The sequence below is a fragment of the Bactrocera oleae genome, chromosome 6 (assembly GCF_042242935.1).
Source record: "Bactrocera oleae isolate idBacOlea1 chromosome 6, idBacOlea1, whole genome shotgun sequence".
NCBI lineage: Eukaryota > Metazoa > Arthropoda > Insecta > Diptera > Tephritidae > Bactrocera > Bactrocera oleae.
This window is the reverse complement of record NC_091540.1, coordinates 61,285,578-61,305,419: the sequence shown is the minus strand read 5'-3', so window position 1 is coordinate 61,305,419 and position 19,842 is coordinate 61,285,578. Positions and strand designations below refer to the sequence as shown.

The 19,842-nt window shown below is 30.7% G+C and overlaps 1 protein-coding gene across 7 annotated transcripts in view; it reads left to right on the top strand.

The window, feature by feature from the left end:
* Positions 1-19,842, top strand: part of Shab (Shaker cognate b) — a 183,897-nt gene that overhangs the window by 128,121 nt on the left and 35,934 nt on the right. For 5 of the 7 annotated variants that reach the window (XM_070112147.1, XM_070112145.1, XM_070112144.1 and 2 more), the window contains exon 6: positions 1,171-2,014. In XM_070112147.1, coding sequence (XP_069968248.1) covers positions 1,171-2,014 — 844 coding nt within the window. Of the gene's footprint in view, positions 1-1,170; positions 2,015-5,919; positions 6,007-10,252; positions 18,024-19,842 lie in introns of those variants that run through there. The other 2 variants (XM_070112146.1, XM_036364841.2) reach the window with 2 other exon arrangements.

The window sequence follows — 19,842 nt, the reverse complement described above, 5'->3', positions numbered from 1 at the left end:
TTAGTAAAACTCAAGACACTTCCTTAACAATTCACATTTTTCTATTGCTTTACATCAAAATGTATAAAGACATATTTATTGTTGTAAAAAATATTAGGCTGCAAATATGCTAAAATGAATTCTTTGGAACTGGTTTGATGCAGACAAGCAGAAAGTGCTTGCGAATATGTGTGTGTGACTTGCAACAAAGTAACCAACAACAATTTTCAGCGCCTTGACTGAGTTCTCCAATCTGTTAACTCCAAAAAATTAATATGCTTTGAAAAAATAAAGCTTCGCCGACACCCTAAATCTTTAGGCTGTAAACTCATAGAAGCTTTATTTCAAAAAAGCTTTGCTTTCTGTGTTTTAGAGACAGAAAACAAACTTCCACGACTTTCTTAAAAAAGAAACGTTAAGAACTTTTAAGCTTGCTAAAATTTGTTTCCTAAAAAGCTTTGAGTTGCAGAAAAACTTCCACGACTTTTTTCAAAAAGAAACATTGTTTCAACTCAAAGAGCTTTTAAGCTCACTAAAGCTTTCTCCCTAAAAAGCTTTGCTTTTCTGTGTTACAGGGATAGAAAACAAACTTTCACTATCTTGTAAGAATAAAACAATATTTTTACACCAGATATATTTAAGCTTCTAAGCTCGCTGAAGCTTTCTCCTTAAAAAGCTTAAATTTTTTATCAAAAAGCGAGCATACTCGGTTTTCTAAAAACTGCGACACCAGCTTTTACATCAAATATATTCAAGCTTTTAAGCTCCCTGAAGCTTTCTCTCCAAAAAGCATTGTTTTTCTGTGTTTTAGACAGAAACAACAAAGCTCCAAGAGTTTCTCAAAACTGTCCGTCTTTTGCACTAACTGTGTATAAATTTCTCAAACTTTTAAGCTCCTTAAAGCTTAACCTCTTAATTCTTACTTCCTTAAGCTTATAATTTAGTATATTTATATATAATTTTTGTTAGAGCAATCTTAAGTAATTACCAAAAGCAAAGTAACTCCCATAACGTTTGGCAAAAAATACAACAAAAACATAATGCGATTTTTAAGGAAAAAACAAAAACAATTTTTTTTTGTTACCCAGTTTATGCTTAAAAGCAAAAAACAAAAAACTGAAAAGAAAACCAAAACAAAAAAAAGAAAGAAACAAGCGTCTGAATTGAATCGAATTGAATTCTTCTCAACAGGTTATCGCAGTGATATCCATACTATTTATAGTCCTGTCTACCATAGCCCTGACGTTGAACACCCTACCACAACTACAACACAGTGAGAATGGTACACCATCTGATAATCCGCAATTGGCTATGGTTGAAGCCGTTTGCATATCGTGGTTCACCTTAGAATATATACTTAGGTTTAGTGCATCACCGGATAAATGGAAATTCTTTAAGGGTGGCCTTAATATAATCGATCTATTGGCAATACTCCCATATTTTGTTTCCCTATTCTTATTGGAGACGAATAAAAATGCAACGGACCAGTTCCAGGATGTGCGCCGGGTGGTGCAAGTATTTCGCATCATGCGCATCCTGCGAATCCTTAAGCTGGCCCGTCACTCAACGGGCCTGCAGTCGTTAGGCTTTACGCTACGTAATTCATATAAGGAACTCGGTCTACTAATGCTGTTCCTGGCAATGGGCGTTCTCATATTTTCTTCGCTGGCATATTTTGCCGAAAAGGATGAAAAGGATACAAAATTCGTTTCAATACCGGAAACATTTTGGTGGGCGGGTATTACAATGACAACTGTTGGCTACGGGGACATCTATCCCACTACTGCACTGGGAAAGGTTATTGGTACTGTGTGTTGCATATGCGGTGTTCTGGTAATCGCTTTGCCTATTCCCATCATCGTTAACAATTTTGCTGAATTTTATAAGAATCAGATGCGACGCGAGAAGGCGCTCAAGCGGCGTGAGGCGCTCGATCGGGCCAAACGTGAGGGCAGTATTGTATCATTTCATCATATCAATTTGAAAGATGCCTTCGCCAAATCGATGGATCTCATTGATGTCATTGTGGATACAGGTGCGTACACATCTATTTATCTATATATACATATATATAGTAAAAAATATTATATATATATTAAAAAAATCATTAAAAAATACACAAAAAATAATAATCAAAAGCAAAGAAAGTTTTGATTCGAAAAAAATATTTATTATGCTTTCAAACACATACTAACCATATTTTATTACTTAACATATTCTATTACGTCATTCACTCTCACTTTTTATGTCGTACATTTTCATAGCAGAAAATAATTATTTGTATTACGATATCTGCTCATATTACATATACACTTTTAAGAATTACAACTACATTTATTATAAAGCATAAAATTTTGTATTGTATTATAATACCTATAGGTATTTGTTGTTATGGCGTATAAAACGTAATAATACCTTAACCTTTATTTATACGAAAAAAAATTCCAAAAAAAAAAAATAATAATAATAAGAAGTTGAGTTAAATCTACAAATAGTAGTTGTAGCTGCTTTGTGTTATATTGCTTAAACTAATTTGCTTATTTTCATTACTTCTGAGTTCGTGCGCTTTTCCTAAATATTTTCACGAACACTCAATTATATTTCTGGTTGCCTATAGCAGCTTGCTTTTCCAAATTCCATATACTTAAACGTTTGGTTTTACTTTTTCTACAAGCAACTACAATATTATGTATAAAAATTGGTATTCGGCATGCATTTTTTCAATATTTTTTATTAATTTTGTATTTTCAAAAATTGTATATTTTCACAATCTTTTTTTTTTTAGCACAGAAATTAAATTGCAGCGAAATTTTAAAACATACTTACTATACTGTAAATATTTAAATAAAACTCTGATGATAGAAATTTTCAAAATAATTAGTTGTAGCTTAAAACCGACAATTAAGTAGTTTAAATAGCGAACACATGTTATGAAAAAGACACATTTTATAAAAAAAAAATATAGATAGTTCTAAATATATATTCACAAAAAGTATTTATGAACTTGAACTACAAGTAATATCATATGCAAAATGTAATAGCCTTTTAGTGATAAGTGCAAAGTATTTCATAATTAGTAAGTAAGTATTTTCGATTCGCCACTTTTCTGCTCGCTACGCCTAAGCTCTGCTCACTTGTCGAAAAAGCGTGAGAGCAATAGCACAGATTTGCAGTTACATTCAATACGAAAGAGTATAACTGCCTAACTGCAGCAGTAAAAAAAGCTTAATATTCTAAATCTATTCATTTATACCAGTCTATTTGACTTATAACAGTTGTTCGTTTGACACACTACTCTGCAAGATTTGGCGAATCGAAGAGAGCTTATACTAATTAGTATTTATACATTTATAATAAATATACAATTTAAAGAATATGAGCACACCAAAATTTGTCTTAAGTTTACGAAATATTTTTGTATACAAAATTCTTAGAAAAATATAACATTTAGCCCAAAATTCTTATTAATATTCGCTTCAACAACCTTTATCAGTCGCCATATCTTGTGGTCATATTTTTATGCCATCTAAAGTAATCTAGTAGTCCCGCCCTATTTTGTCAATAATTTGAATTTCATACACCAAAAACTGTATATTGTGTATATTTGTAAGTGCAGAGTATAACGAAAAGTTGTAAGTACGAACATTCGCAGATAGTTCACATAATTATTTTGTAGAAGAAAAAAATAAGCAAGAAATAAACTCCAGGTCTATCTCGACCGACTATTAGAATAACCGATAACGCGTTCATGTCTTCATTACGCAAGTTAGCGTAATTTCTGCACACTAAACGAGGTCCAAACCCTCTTCAATTGGTATTTAAATTACAAAGGTGACTATTTCATTCCGCAGAGGCACTGACATGATCGTGTCTTTATCAACGTATTAGTCTGTGCCAGTTAGCCTCAGCGATGAGGGACTTAAAATATGTTTAGGTTCATGGAGAGAACTTTTACCTACGGTAATATTCTTTTTCATCTACAAAATTAGTATAATTTTGGGCTCAGTGTTTCGCCCACATCCAGTAAATGCAAATATCAAGAAATGATAGTATTTTTGAAGCCAATACGATTTGTAAAGCCTACCTGGTAAAATCATAGTAGAAAAAATCACTTTTCGAAAGAAACAAATTCTCATAAAACCTATTAGCTATTCGGAGCTAAAAATTAAATGTTAACCTTCTTTTCTTAATTATGATCGTAACGTACGCAACAAAAATGAGAAGAAACTCATCAAATCATTCAGCAAAGGTTTAAACTCCAATAGTTTATATACCATTAAATTTGAACCGGACTGACATAAAAAACAACATTTTTACGTGTTTTGATACATATATTTATTGTCGCCTTCAAAATGACTACTGAGGCAAGCCAACGCTTAAGCTAACTTTCTATACACTTCTTATAAGCCACGGCTGGCATGGTTCTCAATGACTTCAGTAAATTTTGATTATTTCGGTTACAGCTCACTTTTGGAGTGTCATTAGCTAGATAGTTGAACTGTTTCGACGTCATATTCATAAACCCATATTTCGTCTAGGATCCTCAGCTACGTTGTCAAACATCACGTTTTCGACCTCGACATAATTTTTGCAAAAGATTCTGTTCTTTTGGTACGAATCTAGTATTGACATTAACTAAAGAGCTACCAAAAACACACTAATTGACAAATGGAGAAAGAAACTTAAAAGTGGCTTAAGACTTTTAATACCTATGAAATTACATCAAGGCGTGCAACACAAGAAAGAAACGCAAAGCATCTAATAAAATTTAAAGCACTAGTAGAGTAAGCATGTAACCGAAAGCATTAAATCGGAAGACACACATATGTTACCAGACACCCAGTTTTCAGTATACTCAATCGAATGAATAAAGATTATTGAAGGTATTTTTCTTCCTCGGTAGCATTTTCATGTTTACGCTGGTTACCTTTCTGGCAACGGCTCGTAAAAGAGTTAAGTGAGGCCAAGAAAGAAGTCTGTAGACCCGAAATTGCTCGTAAAGTTTTCAAGACAGCTTGGTTTTCAATGTAGGCAATATTTTTCTCTTCTCTACGGTGGAAAGACACATTTGTCAGATTGAAAGAATAGTTATGTAAAAACTAACAATTCTTAGTATATATACAATTCAATTAAATAATTATCAAACAGTATATTCTAAAATAAAATGACTTATATTGTAACGCTTGGGAACTTTTCATCCACTTACCGACCGTCTCAAAATACTTGCATTTCCACTATCAACACCCATATACATATTTTCCCATATGTTAGTGCCTAGTTGGAACATAAGACCTCAAAATCATCAACACTCACAGTTCACTGCCTACCAATCACTTTAAGTAGATTAATTAAGTAAAAGTCTTTGTATTTTAAGTAGCGCATTTACATGACATTAAGTTGGTGTTATGTGACCACAAGCCAACGTTAAGCGTATAACTATTAGGCAAACACCAACACCAAACAAAAAAGCAACAACCAACAACAGACAGACAACTAAACACTACTACAAATATGTAAACACATATACAAATGCCTGAATGATAAGTAGCAAAAGCAGCAATAAAAAAGCAAAAACCAGAAAAACGCCCACAAAAAGTAGCTTAGAAAAAGCAAAATGGCTTCAAGCTTCAAGCAGCGTTGCAGTCGATTACTTAAGTTTCAAGTGCAAACTGCTTTTTTCTTCTTGCGTTTTGTTTTTTTTTTTACCTATATATCTTTTTTCGCCATTCCTATCAACGGTAACTTGGTTAAAGTGCAAATGACATCACTCAGAGCAATTAAGTGTGCCCCCAAAGTGTCGGTGTCTTAATGCATCAGTATTTATACCTACTCGTAATCTATACGTAAAGACTTACGTATTTAACATTGCTTATGTGTAGTTTTAGTGTGACTTACTTTCATGTGCTATCTATTATGTATATGTGTATGTGTATCTTGTAGGCAAGCAGACAAATGTCGTACATCCGAAAGGTAAAAATCAGAAAGCGCCAAATATAGGAAAACAACCATTGAGCGCTGTAATCGCAGGTGAATACATACATACGTACGTAATTTGCGTAATTTTTCTTCTCCACCTCCTTTAATGTTGAGCTTTGTATAGCAAAGGCAAAAGCAAAAGCATAAGCAACAATAAATCACATTTGCTTCCACACGGTTTCAACTAAAAAATTCGCAAATCTATTCATACTTAGTTAGTTTTTAGATATAAAACATACTAACATATGTACATACATACAAACAAACAAAACGATTTTACCTATGAAATAATCATTATTGTGAAACTTACGAATATAACTGTACACCGTATACTTGCCACCTTTGTATTTTTGAGATATATACACGTCGCAATTTTAAATAAAAATATATGTTTTTTAAGATTTATACAAAAAGATGTATACTCTTTTAAAACACATATTTGAGCTTTGTATAATATATATATATATATTTAGAAATTCAAATAAATAGCAAATAGTTACAAATTCCTGTAGTACCGATTTTCAATAGTCATTTGGGAATACAAATCTCCAATAATATTAGAGTTGAAAATATTTAAAAATATATATACATATATATCACATTTAATTAAGTAGCAATCGGTTTGAAAAAAAGTCGCAATGCTTTCTATTTCCGTCCAGTAAAACTATCAATAAACTTTTTTTTGGAAAATTTGCCAAACATAATTTAATTTATCAAGCCTTAAAAGCTTTCTATTAAATATTTTTTTCTTCAAAAGTCTACACTAGAAAAATCTGAATTTTCGAAAAACTCTTCAGAGTTCTGAACGATTTCTAAAGTGTGTTCAGAAATTTTTAATAATATTTGTTCATGGATAGGGTGGGCGAGCGCTAGAGTATAAGGTGTGATATGAGATGGCCTTCACTACCTTTAGCGATTGACTTTTACTGGCTTCAACGGACCTCTGGCGCATTCCTCGAAGCAGATTTTTCAGCTTGGAAAACAGAACAAGTCACAGGGAGCTAAATCTGGCGAACACGGTGGCTGAGCGATGACATGTCATTTCGTGTTTAACCAAAAAGTCAGTCACAATCACGTTGGAATGCGACGGCGTATTATTGTGATCCATGAATTTTCGACCAGATTTTTCGTTTCCGTACGAACTGCTTCACGTAGACACTACGAAACGGCCAAGTAGTATTCCTTATTAACTGTTTGACAGTTCGAAGCGAATTCATGGGAAACCACACCACGGTCATCAACGTGTTGTGGCGTGTTTTTTTGTTTTGTGGCGCCATTTACTAGAATATTACACAATTTCGACGTCATAGTCATAACCCCACATCACGTCACCAATAAGGATGTGTTTGTGGAATGTAGAGTCCTCAGCTACGTTGACGCGCATCTCTTTTACGACCTCTGCTCGACGTTGTTTTTGCAAAAGATTCAGGTCTTTTAGTACGCAAGTACCCAAACCATTTATCAATATGTGTTGAGTCGATCGATAAGAAATGTTTCTGAGATCCACTGCTATCTCTCTGATGCGAACGTGGAGATTCCAGCTCTCTTTCTTAAACTTTTTCCCTGTTATAGCCATTACAGTGGTTGCTGGACCACTGGATTCGAAAATCGTTGTATTGATATATTAAGAAAAATTTTGAAAAAAATTAACAAAGTATTTATAATGTATAGAATATTTCACAGACTTGCTCACATTATCTCTTCTTCACAAATTCACACACTCAATTATAGAGTCAATTGTTTATACTCAATTTGTAAAATATATATATTATTCTTTGAAACATGCAATATGCAAAGACAATCAAACCACAAATACTCACAAATTCATTATATATAGATATTATTATATAAATTAACTGTAATTACTATATGTTTTAGAATTAAGTGAGAAAATTGTGTATATACATATATAGTTACAAAGGACTCGGAGACGATGCTTCGCTATGAACACCTTTCTGGAATCCAATATATGTACACGCTGGCAAAAAATTTTATATATATAACACATAGACAGTATATGAGTATATAATAATTTGTAAATAAATTTTAATAACAATTTTATATAATATAATTAATGAAATACCACAAAATTGGACACATACAAATATTAGTGTGCTATGAGACACCTGGGATCCAGTTGCTGCTGTAAATAACAAACAAATCCACCAAAAATGCACGCAGTATTAATTACTAGTACAACATGTATAGGTATATTTTGATGGCATATCATGGGTATAAAAATAAATAAATAATTGCATTTAATAATTAAAAATAAGTAGGGATGATAGTAGCATTAACTTACAATTGTTATAAATTAATTACTTTTCGCAACATTATTGGTGATTTTGTGCATAAATTTTGCTACGTTAATATTATTTTCAAACATTTATTGGGTTGCGTTGTCTGTCTGCATATTTTAGTTGCGTTTGCAGGCAGTTTTTTAATTTTTCAATTTTAATTTTCAAAAAACTTAATTACATAAGTATGGCAGCTCTTGCATAAAAATTTTGTTTTTTTTTTGGTTTTTTTAGCGTAATTTATGTACCTTTTTCGTACAAACATATTATTTAAACTTAGAAATAGCAACAACTACCTTTCTATTTCCCCAACATACACCAACAACAATAACTCCTGAAACATTTCGTATTGTGGAGTTGAAAGTATGCGATTTTCAAGTGCTGAAATTTGTTATAGAAATTTAAATTACTGAAATAAATATTTTATTATAAGTATGTCATGAGCATTTAGCAGAAGATTGGTTTTAAATTTACACAAAAATATTTTTCAAAAATAGCAATAATTTTAAAAAATTTTAAAAATGTAATAATTTGCAAAAAAAAATGTTCATAGCGAATTTACTAAAATTTTAGAAAATTCATTTTTGCATGAATATTATAGATTTGCAGTTCCAAAACAAATGGTAAACGATTCTAGCGAACATTTTAAGCATTTTACAGTAGCTTTTATATAATTTTTTTTTCATAGCAAAAATATTTAACGAAATTCTAATAAAACTGCTGCAACTGATAATATTATTTTTTAATTTTTTTTTTAATAAAGAAATATATGCCAAATTGTGATGCTTTTTGTTATTTTCACATACAAAATCAAATTAACTAATTTTCAAACTTCAAATATGCAAATTTGTTTGAAAAAATTAATAAAAATTATTATTAACTTTGTTCGGATTAAAAATTGTCCAATTCATTCTGGTTTCGAATATCTAAATATTGCCTTTCGAACACGAATTAATAATTGTTTACTTCAAAAACAGTTGCAGCCGGTTAATTGAAGTTTATTAAGATTTTTAGAACCCCCCTACTAGAGAGTATTACAGTTATGTATATACATAAATCTACATATAATAATAGTTCCTTAAATTAGTGTGAAATTGCTTAATATCAACACAATACACCATCACTTCGCTTCAACTGCTCCTCTCTTAGCTTCGTACTATTGCCGAAAAATGCTCACTGAGCGAAAACAAGCAATTTATACATAAAAAAAATTTACATATAAGTAGTTAGTTATATATACAAACATACTTATATATTTAGTGAATCAAGGTTTTAAATGTTTATGCTAAATAAAAGCTAACATTTCACTTAAAAAAACTGTAAAATCTTCTCTCTTTTCTCTTTCCTTTCTCTCACTCTACGCCAAATCGTTCATATTTGTTCACCGTTTGCGGTACAAATCATCATCACCATAACGCTCATTTGAATTAAAAAAAAAAAAAAACACACATGTATATAACATAATCACAACAATAATTGCCACAATCACCGCTAAAAACAACAACAACACATCACCCAAACACCACCTACAACAAAATAATAAAAATCAAAAATACAAAAACAATGCCACAAACTTCATAAATGCTAATACCGACCACCTGTAACCGCATACATACCCACCACTTGGGCAAAATTAAAAAAAAAAAAATTTTTTTTAAACACCTAATACATGTATTTTCATCCAACATGCTGGCGCCTCATCAACCATTAAATAAAAAAAATAAAAATAAATAATTATTGCAACAATAACAAAACTGTAATTAAATTTAAATTTTACGAACCGAAAAAAAAATTGCAATACCGTGAAAATGGCCGTCGCTCATGCAAACATTGCGACACTTTCACGCTTGGCGCCTAAAACCACACACCACCTACTATTACGACATCCACACACACACACACTAACATACGCCAATTCGTCACATTTATCACCCGCTGGCGGCCACAATTCGCCGGAAACCGCTTAATTGCGCCACCTGCTTGCGTCGTCGTTGAAGCAGGTGAAAAGAACACATTAATCGAACAACCGCCACCGCCAACTTTCAGCACGCCGCGACGTCGTGCGCTCTCGGCGCGCATACAGGAATTGAATCGCAGCTTGTTGGAGGAGCGTGAAGCGCAAAATCAGAATAGTTCCAGTGATAATGAGGATAGTAGATAATTTTTAATGCAAACGAAATGCAAATGGCTGCTCCGCATGATAACGGTGAAATTACAGCAACAACAGGAGGAACTACTGGAGTGTTTGGTGGAGCAGAGAATACGTTTGATAATACATTTGAACAAGGGCACATATAAATACTAGATTATTCCAGTGTATAGAGTTCAAATTTTTTTTGAACGAGCGTTTAAATATGAGGGATTATAGAAGACGTTAGATATATACACCTACATATACATATACGAACTTAGAATATAATCACACACATTCCCATACAAACATAAACATTGTAGGCAATACACATGCATACACTTACACAGGCATTTATATGCAAATACCCTGCAGTGAAATGCGTTAGTTCGAAACCAACCTACGAATAGTACGTATTCAACTAATCCTGCAACTATATTCGACTTAAGGCACGCATAAAATACGTAATGAAACGAAACTTCCATGATACCTTTAAACGATATCAGTATTAACATTTTTTAATTAATTTTGTTATTTGATTTTTATCAAAATTTCAAAACATGTGGCAACCCATTCCAAAAATATATTTCTTACAGATATCCTTCTTAAAACTGTTTAGCTTTTATACACATAGTGTAAAATTTCAATAATTTATTAATAATATTTAACTAGATGGCAACTCTTTTCAAAAATATTTTACTACCTGCGATCTTTCCGAAACACATTTATTCTGATACCCACATTTTAATTTCAATTCATTTGAATAACAACAACTTAAATAGATGGCAACTCTCGTCAAAAATATTTACGCCTGCATTATTTTTTCAATCATTTAATTTTGACATCCTTATTGTAATTATTAGTTTATTTTTACAATTTTGTTGAGAACAAATATCTTACGACTAGTACGAACACAACTAATCCGCCAACTGTCTGTTTTTTAACTGAATACGCGCACGAAAGCCCTAACATTGAACTATATATGAAGAAGAATGAATATTCGACAATTTATTTATGTCAAAATTTTCAAGGGAGATGGCAACCCAATCTAAAAACATACACCTGACTGACTTCTTTCTTAAAACCATTAATATAAAATTTAATATGTTTTTTTTTTAATTTTTTTGAATAAAATATTTAAATAGATGGCAACTCTTCTCAAAAATATCTTCTGGAAAACTCTTTAGCTTGACACCCATATTGTAATATTCGTTCATTTTTCCCATAAATTTAAATAACAATAATTGAAATAGATGGCAACTCTTCTCATGTATACGTCTGCAATCTTTTATAAGCCGTTTTATTTCGACAACGACACTGCAAAAATTTGTTTACTTTTATAGTTTCAGTGATTATAATCTTTAAAACGGGTGGCAACACTCAACGAAACATATTTTCTATTACTAGCATTCTAAACCCACTTGTAATAATTGGTTTTCTTTACTACTAATATTCAATAAAAAATTTCAAACATGTGGCAACCCTCGTAAAATATTTTGTAACTCTAAGTCTTCTTAAACCGATTTAGTTAAATACCATATTTCTGTGTTTGTACAAACAGTTTTTCACACACAAATTTACATACAAGTGGCAACCTACAATTTTTTTTCAATAACCCATACTCTAAATTATACCAATGCATACTTCGAGTGTGATATAATTTTGTTCCAGCACACAATTCCATTACAGTCGATCGATGTTACTTTCTTGACCAGCCTATTGTTTCACTGCAGGGTATATACAAAACACGCACACATTCAAATGTTAGTGAATATATGTATACTATATACATGAAAAGCTTATTGTTGTGCATAAACCTAGACCTGTTGAATTAAATGCTTAGCTCTTTATATGCATACATAATAATGTGCAACAAATCCTACATTCTATAATTAAGTCTTAGCAGTTGCGAACGTTGCCATACCAATGAACTTGTGCACTTATGTTCAACAAAATAATCCTACATATATACAAACCTAATTTTCAAGGCAGAAAATAGCATAACTATATTTATATATACATAGACAAGCAAAAGCGCTGTATAGAAGTTGACATTATAGAAAACCTTATGGTTAAAAATCGTTATAAGCCATAAAAGTTGTTGGCATATTGTGCTCGAGCGCATTTTTTTATACACATAACTGTGCAATATGCAGACCAGCAATATAAAGCAAACATAAAAAGTACATAAAAACATAAGCTTCCAATAGAGAATATTTCAACTTCCAGCAAAATGCTTACCACTAAAATAAATATATAGATTTAAACAAAAAAAAAACAACAACAACCAAAATGCGAACTTCAAGTTGTAGGTATTTTTTGCATTTTTATTTAATATTTTTTTTTTATTTTAACATAATTTTTTATTTTAATATTTTTTTTAAATTTTTGCAAATCCAAATGATTGCTGTGTTCTAGTAAATATTTAAAAACAAAATGTATATACATACATATAAATGCGAAATTGTTGTATAAAAAATTTATAGATGTCATTCCATTTACAAAACCAAAAGCAAAATGCAAAAAAAAACAAACCAAAAATTGTAGTATATTCAAATATATGTATGTAAGATTAACGAATTCCAAGGCTTGAAATATTTTATACACCAAACAAAATTAGGCTGCAAGTATATAATACTTGTTGTTGTTACTAGTAATACATAAATACATGATATATGTAGTATATTAAATTTTGCATACAATTGTATAGATTTACATATAGACATACATACATATGTACGTAGTTTTTAACGAAAAGCGAATGTTAGTTATACACAATCCATTTACATACATATATACTAGGTTGTAAAGTAAAGTACAGTTAGTGTGAGAAGCGTATAAGCAGCGTGAATGAATGATAACAAAATTCGACCAATCAATTATCTTCAATTTAATCCTGAAAAAAAAATCTGTTTGAACACATTGGAGATCTCGAATTTCTTAAAATTTGGAATTATTTTGCGCGGTATATTATTGCGTTGAAGACAATCTCATTTTACTAATAGACTCTAACCTATACTTATTGAGATAATTGAAGCCGCAATCTTAAGATTTGGCATATCTTTTTGGTGTAACTCTATCTTATACTCCTCTTATTGTTCCCTTTACTTGCAAATGACGCCTCCATACTTTGTAAGCATCTAAACCATATTTGTGTTGTTTTACATATCTAACTCATGTTAAAAGATTTTTTAAGGAATTTCATGTAATGAGATCCCCCGCATTCCAAATAAGTACCTTCTATCATAGAGATGTGCCCAACACCTTAGGGTTTCAAAACTTACTAAATAATTGTGAGCCATTCAGAAAGTCGCATGCGAGATGAGATCAAAACGCCTATTACGAAATTTAAAAAAATTATCCTAAAAATTTGTGAAAATAATGTACGACGGTTCAAAGAAAATAGAGTTCTGTGGTCCAAACTCATTATGGGCTTAGTTGTAGCCTTCCTTACAATTATGTTCGATTATTGCACCGAGATTGGGTACATTGTTTCCTTTCACCACCCTTATTAAAGGCCGATAAGAGATCGTAATGTGTTATTTTGTCGGAAACCTATTTCAATTTGACTGGATCATTTCATTTAATCTAAACTCTTTACTTTTTTGATATCACGATATTTTAGGATATTAATATAAGACCGACATATATGAATAATTCAAATAGTCTGCTATCCAATGTGTGAGAAAATCGGTAAAAAAAATCTTCTGGGTAGCTAGTCATATAGGAATACAATGAAACAAAATGGCAATTGGCACGCTCTGGAGCAGCCAGGAACACAATTCCGATAAACTGAACTTCAGAACCTTCATGGGCTTAGAGGCACACCTCAGGTCTTAGAACACGTGAAACACTGGGCCCACAAAGATATTTTGGGATGGTGTTAATGATGGACAGACCAAAAATTTTCTACTTTCAGACAAGAGGGCAACATTGTAGTGGTCATTATAGGGAACATACCTCTAAGATATCACCTTCAGAAAATAAGCAACACATATTCGGTGGAATGCAGAACTGCGCGGAGGATGATGAGACGGCATCCGGGGTGAAGAAAATTATTTAAATTACCAAATCCACTGAGTTGCTGGATAAGGCTCAATTGTTTTTCCTTCGGGAGTAGAATGCGCTCCTGCGCTCTCCTTTTCAACCAACCAACCATCCACAGTGAGGTTAGTTTAGTCTTCGAACCAAAACAATCCGAGCTTGGGACTGGATGAAAATTAATTTCCCATACTTTCGCGTATCTACCACTATTCTGACAGTGACAGGGTTTTTGATACACCACATTGTCTAGAATCTTCAGTTTGATGAAAAAAATATCGTATAGTATCTAACCAGCTACAATATATATGATTACTGTCAGTTCTCTAATGATCTATATTCTAATCTTTTTGTATGACAAAAATTTTTCAAATATTTCTCAATACTTTGGAACAATTTTGAAAGGTATAGCAATTGCTATTTGTTTTTGCAGACCCAACATTATGATTAGTGTAAAATTATGTATTATAACAACTAAAAAAAAATCTCACTTCCTCCAATGATATCACAAAATTATTTTAAAAAAATAGAACCTTATCCATTCACGCTGCAGATAGTTAAACTCTACTACGGTAAAAGGCAACTTTGCAAAAAGAAATTATAGATAAATTTAACAGAAAATATCAAAATTTTAAAGGTGATTAAATCGTTCGTGAATGAGTCCTGGTATTCTATAGCAGAAAACCTTAAATATTATATATATAGTATCATATATGTAATAACGAAATTGTAGTGCATTCAATGCAACACACACCGACGAAATCAATGCTTCCTCGTTTCATAGAAAGTTACACCACACACTTAGAAGTATTTAGCAGAACATCCAATACATTTCCACAATACATACAAACATTTACACATACATCCACATAAAAATACATATACATACATAACTAATTAACTCGCGTTTAGGGATAATGCTTTTAACTACATAAGTACGCTCAAATCTTATTTAGCCGACTTATACTAGATTATTCAAGCAGTACTATACAGATATATTATATAACTTACTGTACTCATATTTGTTTTCAAAGTCTGCATTGAAAAGAAATTTAAATACTTTTTTTTTTTGGTTTTTGCTCTTGTTAAAAGTTTTGCAATCAAAAAACGCAAAAAAGTTGCCTTAATATAATTTATTATATTGAATTAATAAAGAACTCATTGGAGACTCGACAAAGCCAGCACTTGAAAATTTCATGCTCACATAACAGATTTTTCAAATAAAATGCTTTTTTTATTATAATCATATACAATAGAAAATACTTATTATTTTATTTAAATAAGTTTTTTATTATAAATTATAAGCCGAAGTGAACTCTATGTGTGAGTAGCTTTTATGTATTAATTTTTTTGAACCGCTATAGCTTTATATGGATGACCGCTACTTATAATCATATTCGTATAACTGTTATATTTATAACCACATTTGGCCCAACTTCAATCGCAAGAACCAGTAAACTCATTGCCCTCTGTAAGACAAGCCTCTCCGTAGTTTAGGGGATTCGCAGTTCATTGCTCTATCGGCTACCACGTTGAAAGATTGAGAATATTTCCGGATGCCAGCTGTAAAAGCTGTATGAAAGAAGACGAAGTGGACACTTTCAGATATTATACTGAGCTGGTGAGAATAGAAATTAAACGCCTAAGCAGATTTGTATTGGCTTCCACACGCTTGTCGACTTATAAGATTGAATGCAGGGGTTCTAATTTTATGGCTTCACATAGCTCTATATATATATCTAGTAGATCTGTGGATCAGCCAAAGAATCTTATCTCACCTAACCTATAGTTGGAATCACTATGTTTTTAAATATACATAGTAAGTCGGTACTTTTATCTACCTTTGTATCGTTTCATAACCCCTAATCTGTAACTATACGCTCAATACCTAGTTTTAGTCAGAATTATGAAATATCTCACTGCGAAATAGCAAAGTTTATTACATTTCAATTTGGGAGAATGCAAGATATTTTCCTTTTATTGCTCGTACTTCTACATCACATATTTATTCTCTGAAAAGTGTATAATAAGTGACCCGAAGTTTGTAACACCTAGTAGGAAACGTCGGAGACCCTATAAACAATAAAAATTCGAGTCGATTAAGCCATGTTCGTCAGTCTGTTTATATGCGTACTAGTCGTCAGTTTTAGACTTATCGATTTGAAATTTGGCACATGTCCTTTTCTTCCTAAGAAACTGCTATTTTGCCGGAACCGCCAATATAAGACCAGTATAGCATATATTTAGATGCCATCCAAACTGAACAATCGGAATGAAGTGCTTGTACAAGCTTGTATGGCAAAATTTGTCAATTGAAAATATTTGTATGTCTTCTCGAAATTCGACTTGGGTTATTTTCGAAGACAATGGTGTCATCTCCGCAGAAATTGTTGAGATAGCTGTCATCTTGTAAAGGAACTTTTGTATTTGTGAAGGGTATTATAGCTTCGGTGCAACCGAATCTAACGTTTTATTTTATTTTGTTATTAATTTAGTAAGGTTCAACTTAATTAGAGATTTGTTTTAAAAATTTCGGTCAAAATATGTTTATTTGCTACATAAATTATAAAAATGTGGGCTTAATACTTTTATTACGCTTAAAAAAAAATTTTTTTTTGTTTTTTTTATTTTCCAAAAACTATTTATTTTACGCAAACTGACAATTCATAGTTCCGCAGAATTTTTTAATTAGTTAAATTAAGCTAAATATGTAAAAGTAAAGCCTTATAAATTAATTTAGCTTATATAAAGATTTAGAAAATATACATATACATATTTATATTGAAACGACAATTTATTACAGTTTGTATGTATATATTGCAATATTTACACACATACACATATATAAACGCATACATACATAAATTGTATATATGTATATGTGTATGCATATAAAAAATGCCTTATTTAATGATATTAATTTTAGCCAATGCAGTTTTTGATATTTTAATGTAGCTAAGCGATTTGAAAACGATAATCAGTAAACAACAAAAACACTGCGATTACGTAACAAAAATTAAAAAATATATTTATATGAAAAAAATATATAAAAACAACAAAAATAAATATATTCGTATAGAAAACTCGAAACGCATTAGTCACATAGCAGTCGGTTCTAACGATATAACGGAACTATAGGTAGTTATCGTAAATAGTATGCGCATAGTACATATGTACATAGCTTTGTATATATTTACTATGTGTTTGTAGTGAAACTATGATATACACCAATTAAAACAAAAACAAAAAACACAGTTATTAAATATTATACACTTACATGTGCTGTATATATACATATGTAATAAATTTATGTATGTGTATGTAAAAACACCGAACGGATGTTGTTGTTATGCGTTGTAGAATTTAAGAGAAAAAAAATGTTATGTTTTGTACAAAATTCGCTAGGTTCAAGAAAATTTACTAACAAAATTTGAAAAAAAAATTTGAAAAAAAAATTTAAATTAAAAATAAAGTGAACACACAATGAATGTTTAGCATGTAAGTATGTTCAGTGTATATGTAATGTATGTCAGCGTTGTAGTGTGCTAAAATTTCTCCAAAACCGAAATATATTGGATTTGTTTAAAACAATTGAAAAACAGTTGTTTCATTAGGCTTATTTAAAGGATGAATGCTAAGTTTTTTTTTATATTTTTTTGGAAAGCTGTTTGAAAACTATATTCGATATTTTATTTATAAAGGCTGAGCTATGTTAAAATTTTGTAAATTTCTATCATCGAGGTAAAATACTATACAATTATTTGATTTCAGAAAATTAAGGAAAAATTTAAAAAAAATATAATCTGTTCTGTGATGATTTTAGCAGAAAATTTTTTAAGTAATATTGAAAAAATATTATGTTAAATTTTTTGAACATATTTTTTTTCTTATTTCGTGTTATTATTTTTCTTTATTTAAAATATGAGTCTTTTTAATAACAATATGTGTTTTAAGTCAATTTTATATATTTTTTCATTTATTTCGTATTAATGTTTTTATATATAAATGACTAGGTATATCAAATATAACTATTTATTTGGCTACTTTTTCACTTTGAACATGACAGTCAAGACCTAAGGTTCATTTTAATAATAAATTCTAACATTTTTAATTAAACACATTTATGGTATATACGCTGTATGTACAGGATATATTAAGTTTGTTACACCTATATACAATACAATAGAAGGAAACGTCGTGAAGCCTATAAATTCATATCCGTCTGTACTTATATATACCCGAACTACTTGTAGTCCTTCAGTTATAGAGATATTGCTCTAAAATTTTTCACACGTCCTTTTATCCGCAAGAAGCTGATAACATGATGGAACCGGCAATATCTTAACGAAATTCGGCAAAAATTACTGTCCAAAGCAATGCTACAATATCCGTATAAACTTTTCAGATCGGACCACTGTAGCTTATAGCTGTCATAGAAAGTGATCAATGAAAATAATGACCATACGAGGTCAGGGTAAATCTTAATTATTTGGAAAGTTATCTTCACGATATTTGGCTTATAATATTGTCCAAGGCAACGCTATAAGCTTCGAAAAAAATGTTTCAGATTGAACTACTATAGCATATAGCTGACATACAAAATGATCGATCAAAATCAAGTCATAGTATAGAAAGCTTTTTTATTTAACGAGATATCTTCACGAAATTTGGCATAGATTATTGCCAATTTATAAAACAAAAATTATTTTACTATATTTCTTCAAGAAATAAACTAATAATTCGTGTAAGTTTATTTTGTTACATCTTATATATAATATTATTGATTTCGATAAACTTTCTAATTTTAATTTTTGCCTTAAAACTATAAAATATATATAATTGTTTTTTATTTGTAATAAATTGTACTGTATTTTTCACAATGATTATGAGTATTTATTTCATTTAATTAAAACTTCTTATCTAAACATGAAATTGAGCAGCAATTTAATTTCTACATTCTGCTCTACTCGTAAATGTGCACACTTTAATCTCTATAATCAACTAATTTGAATTTCTAACCTCAAATAATAATTCTTTTTCATAACAGTAACATATGTACCATATGTGTTCTTTGTGCAAACTGAATGCGAAGTTTTCTCTCCTTCGTAATATTCGTGCATGCGCAATTAAAACATTTGCAAAGTGCTAAATGCACGCATAAGTAAATAAAATATAATTGCATAATTACCATAAAAGCCGACTCTAATTTCCACTCTATGCATACATAATTATTTATAAAAAAATTTAAGCTAAAACTAAGCATAATTTCACTGTGTTATGTAATTTGTAACTCGTGCTCTTATTTGTCTATTTTTCGTACATATGTATTCCTAAAATGTCGCTATGTGCAGGTGTAGGTGTATAAAGTAGTCAAATATATAAATGGTAGTAAATATGTGTGTCATAAAGTGCTAAATT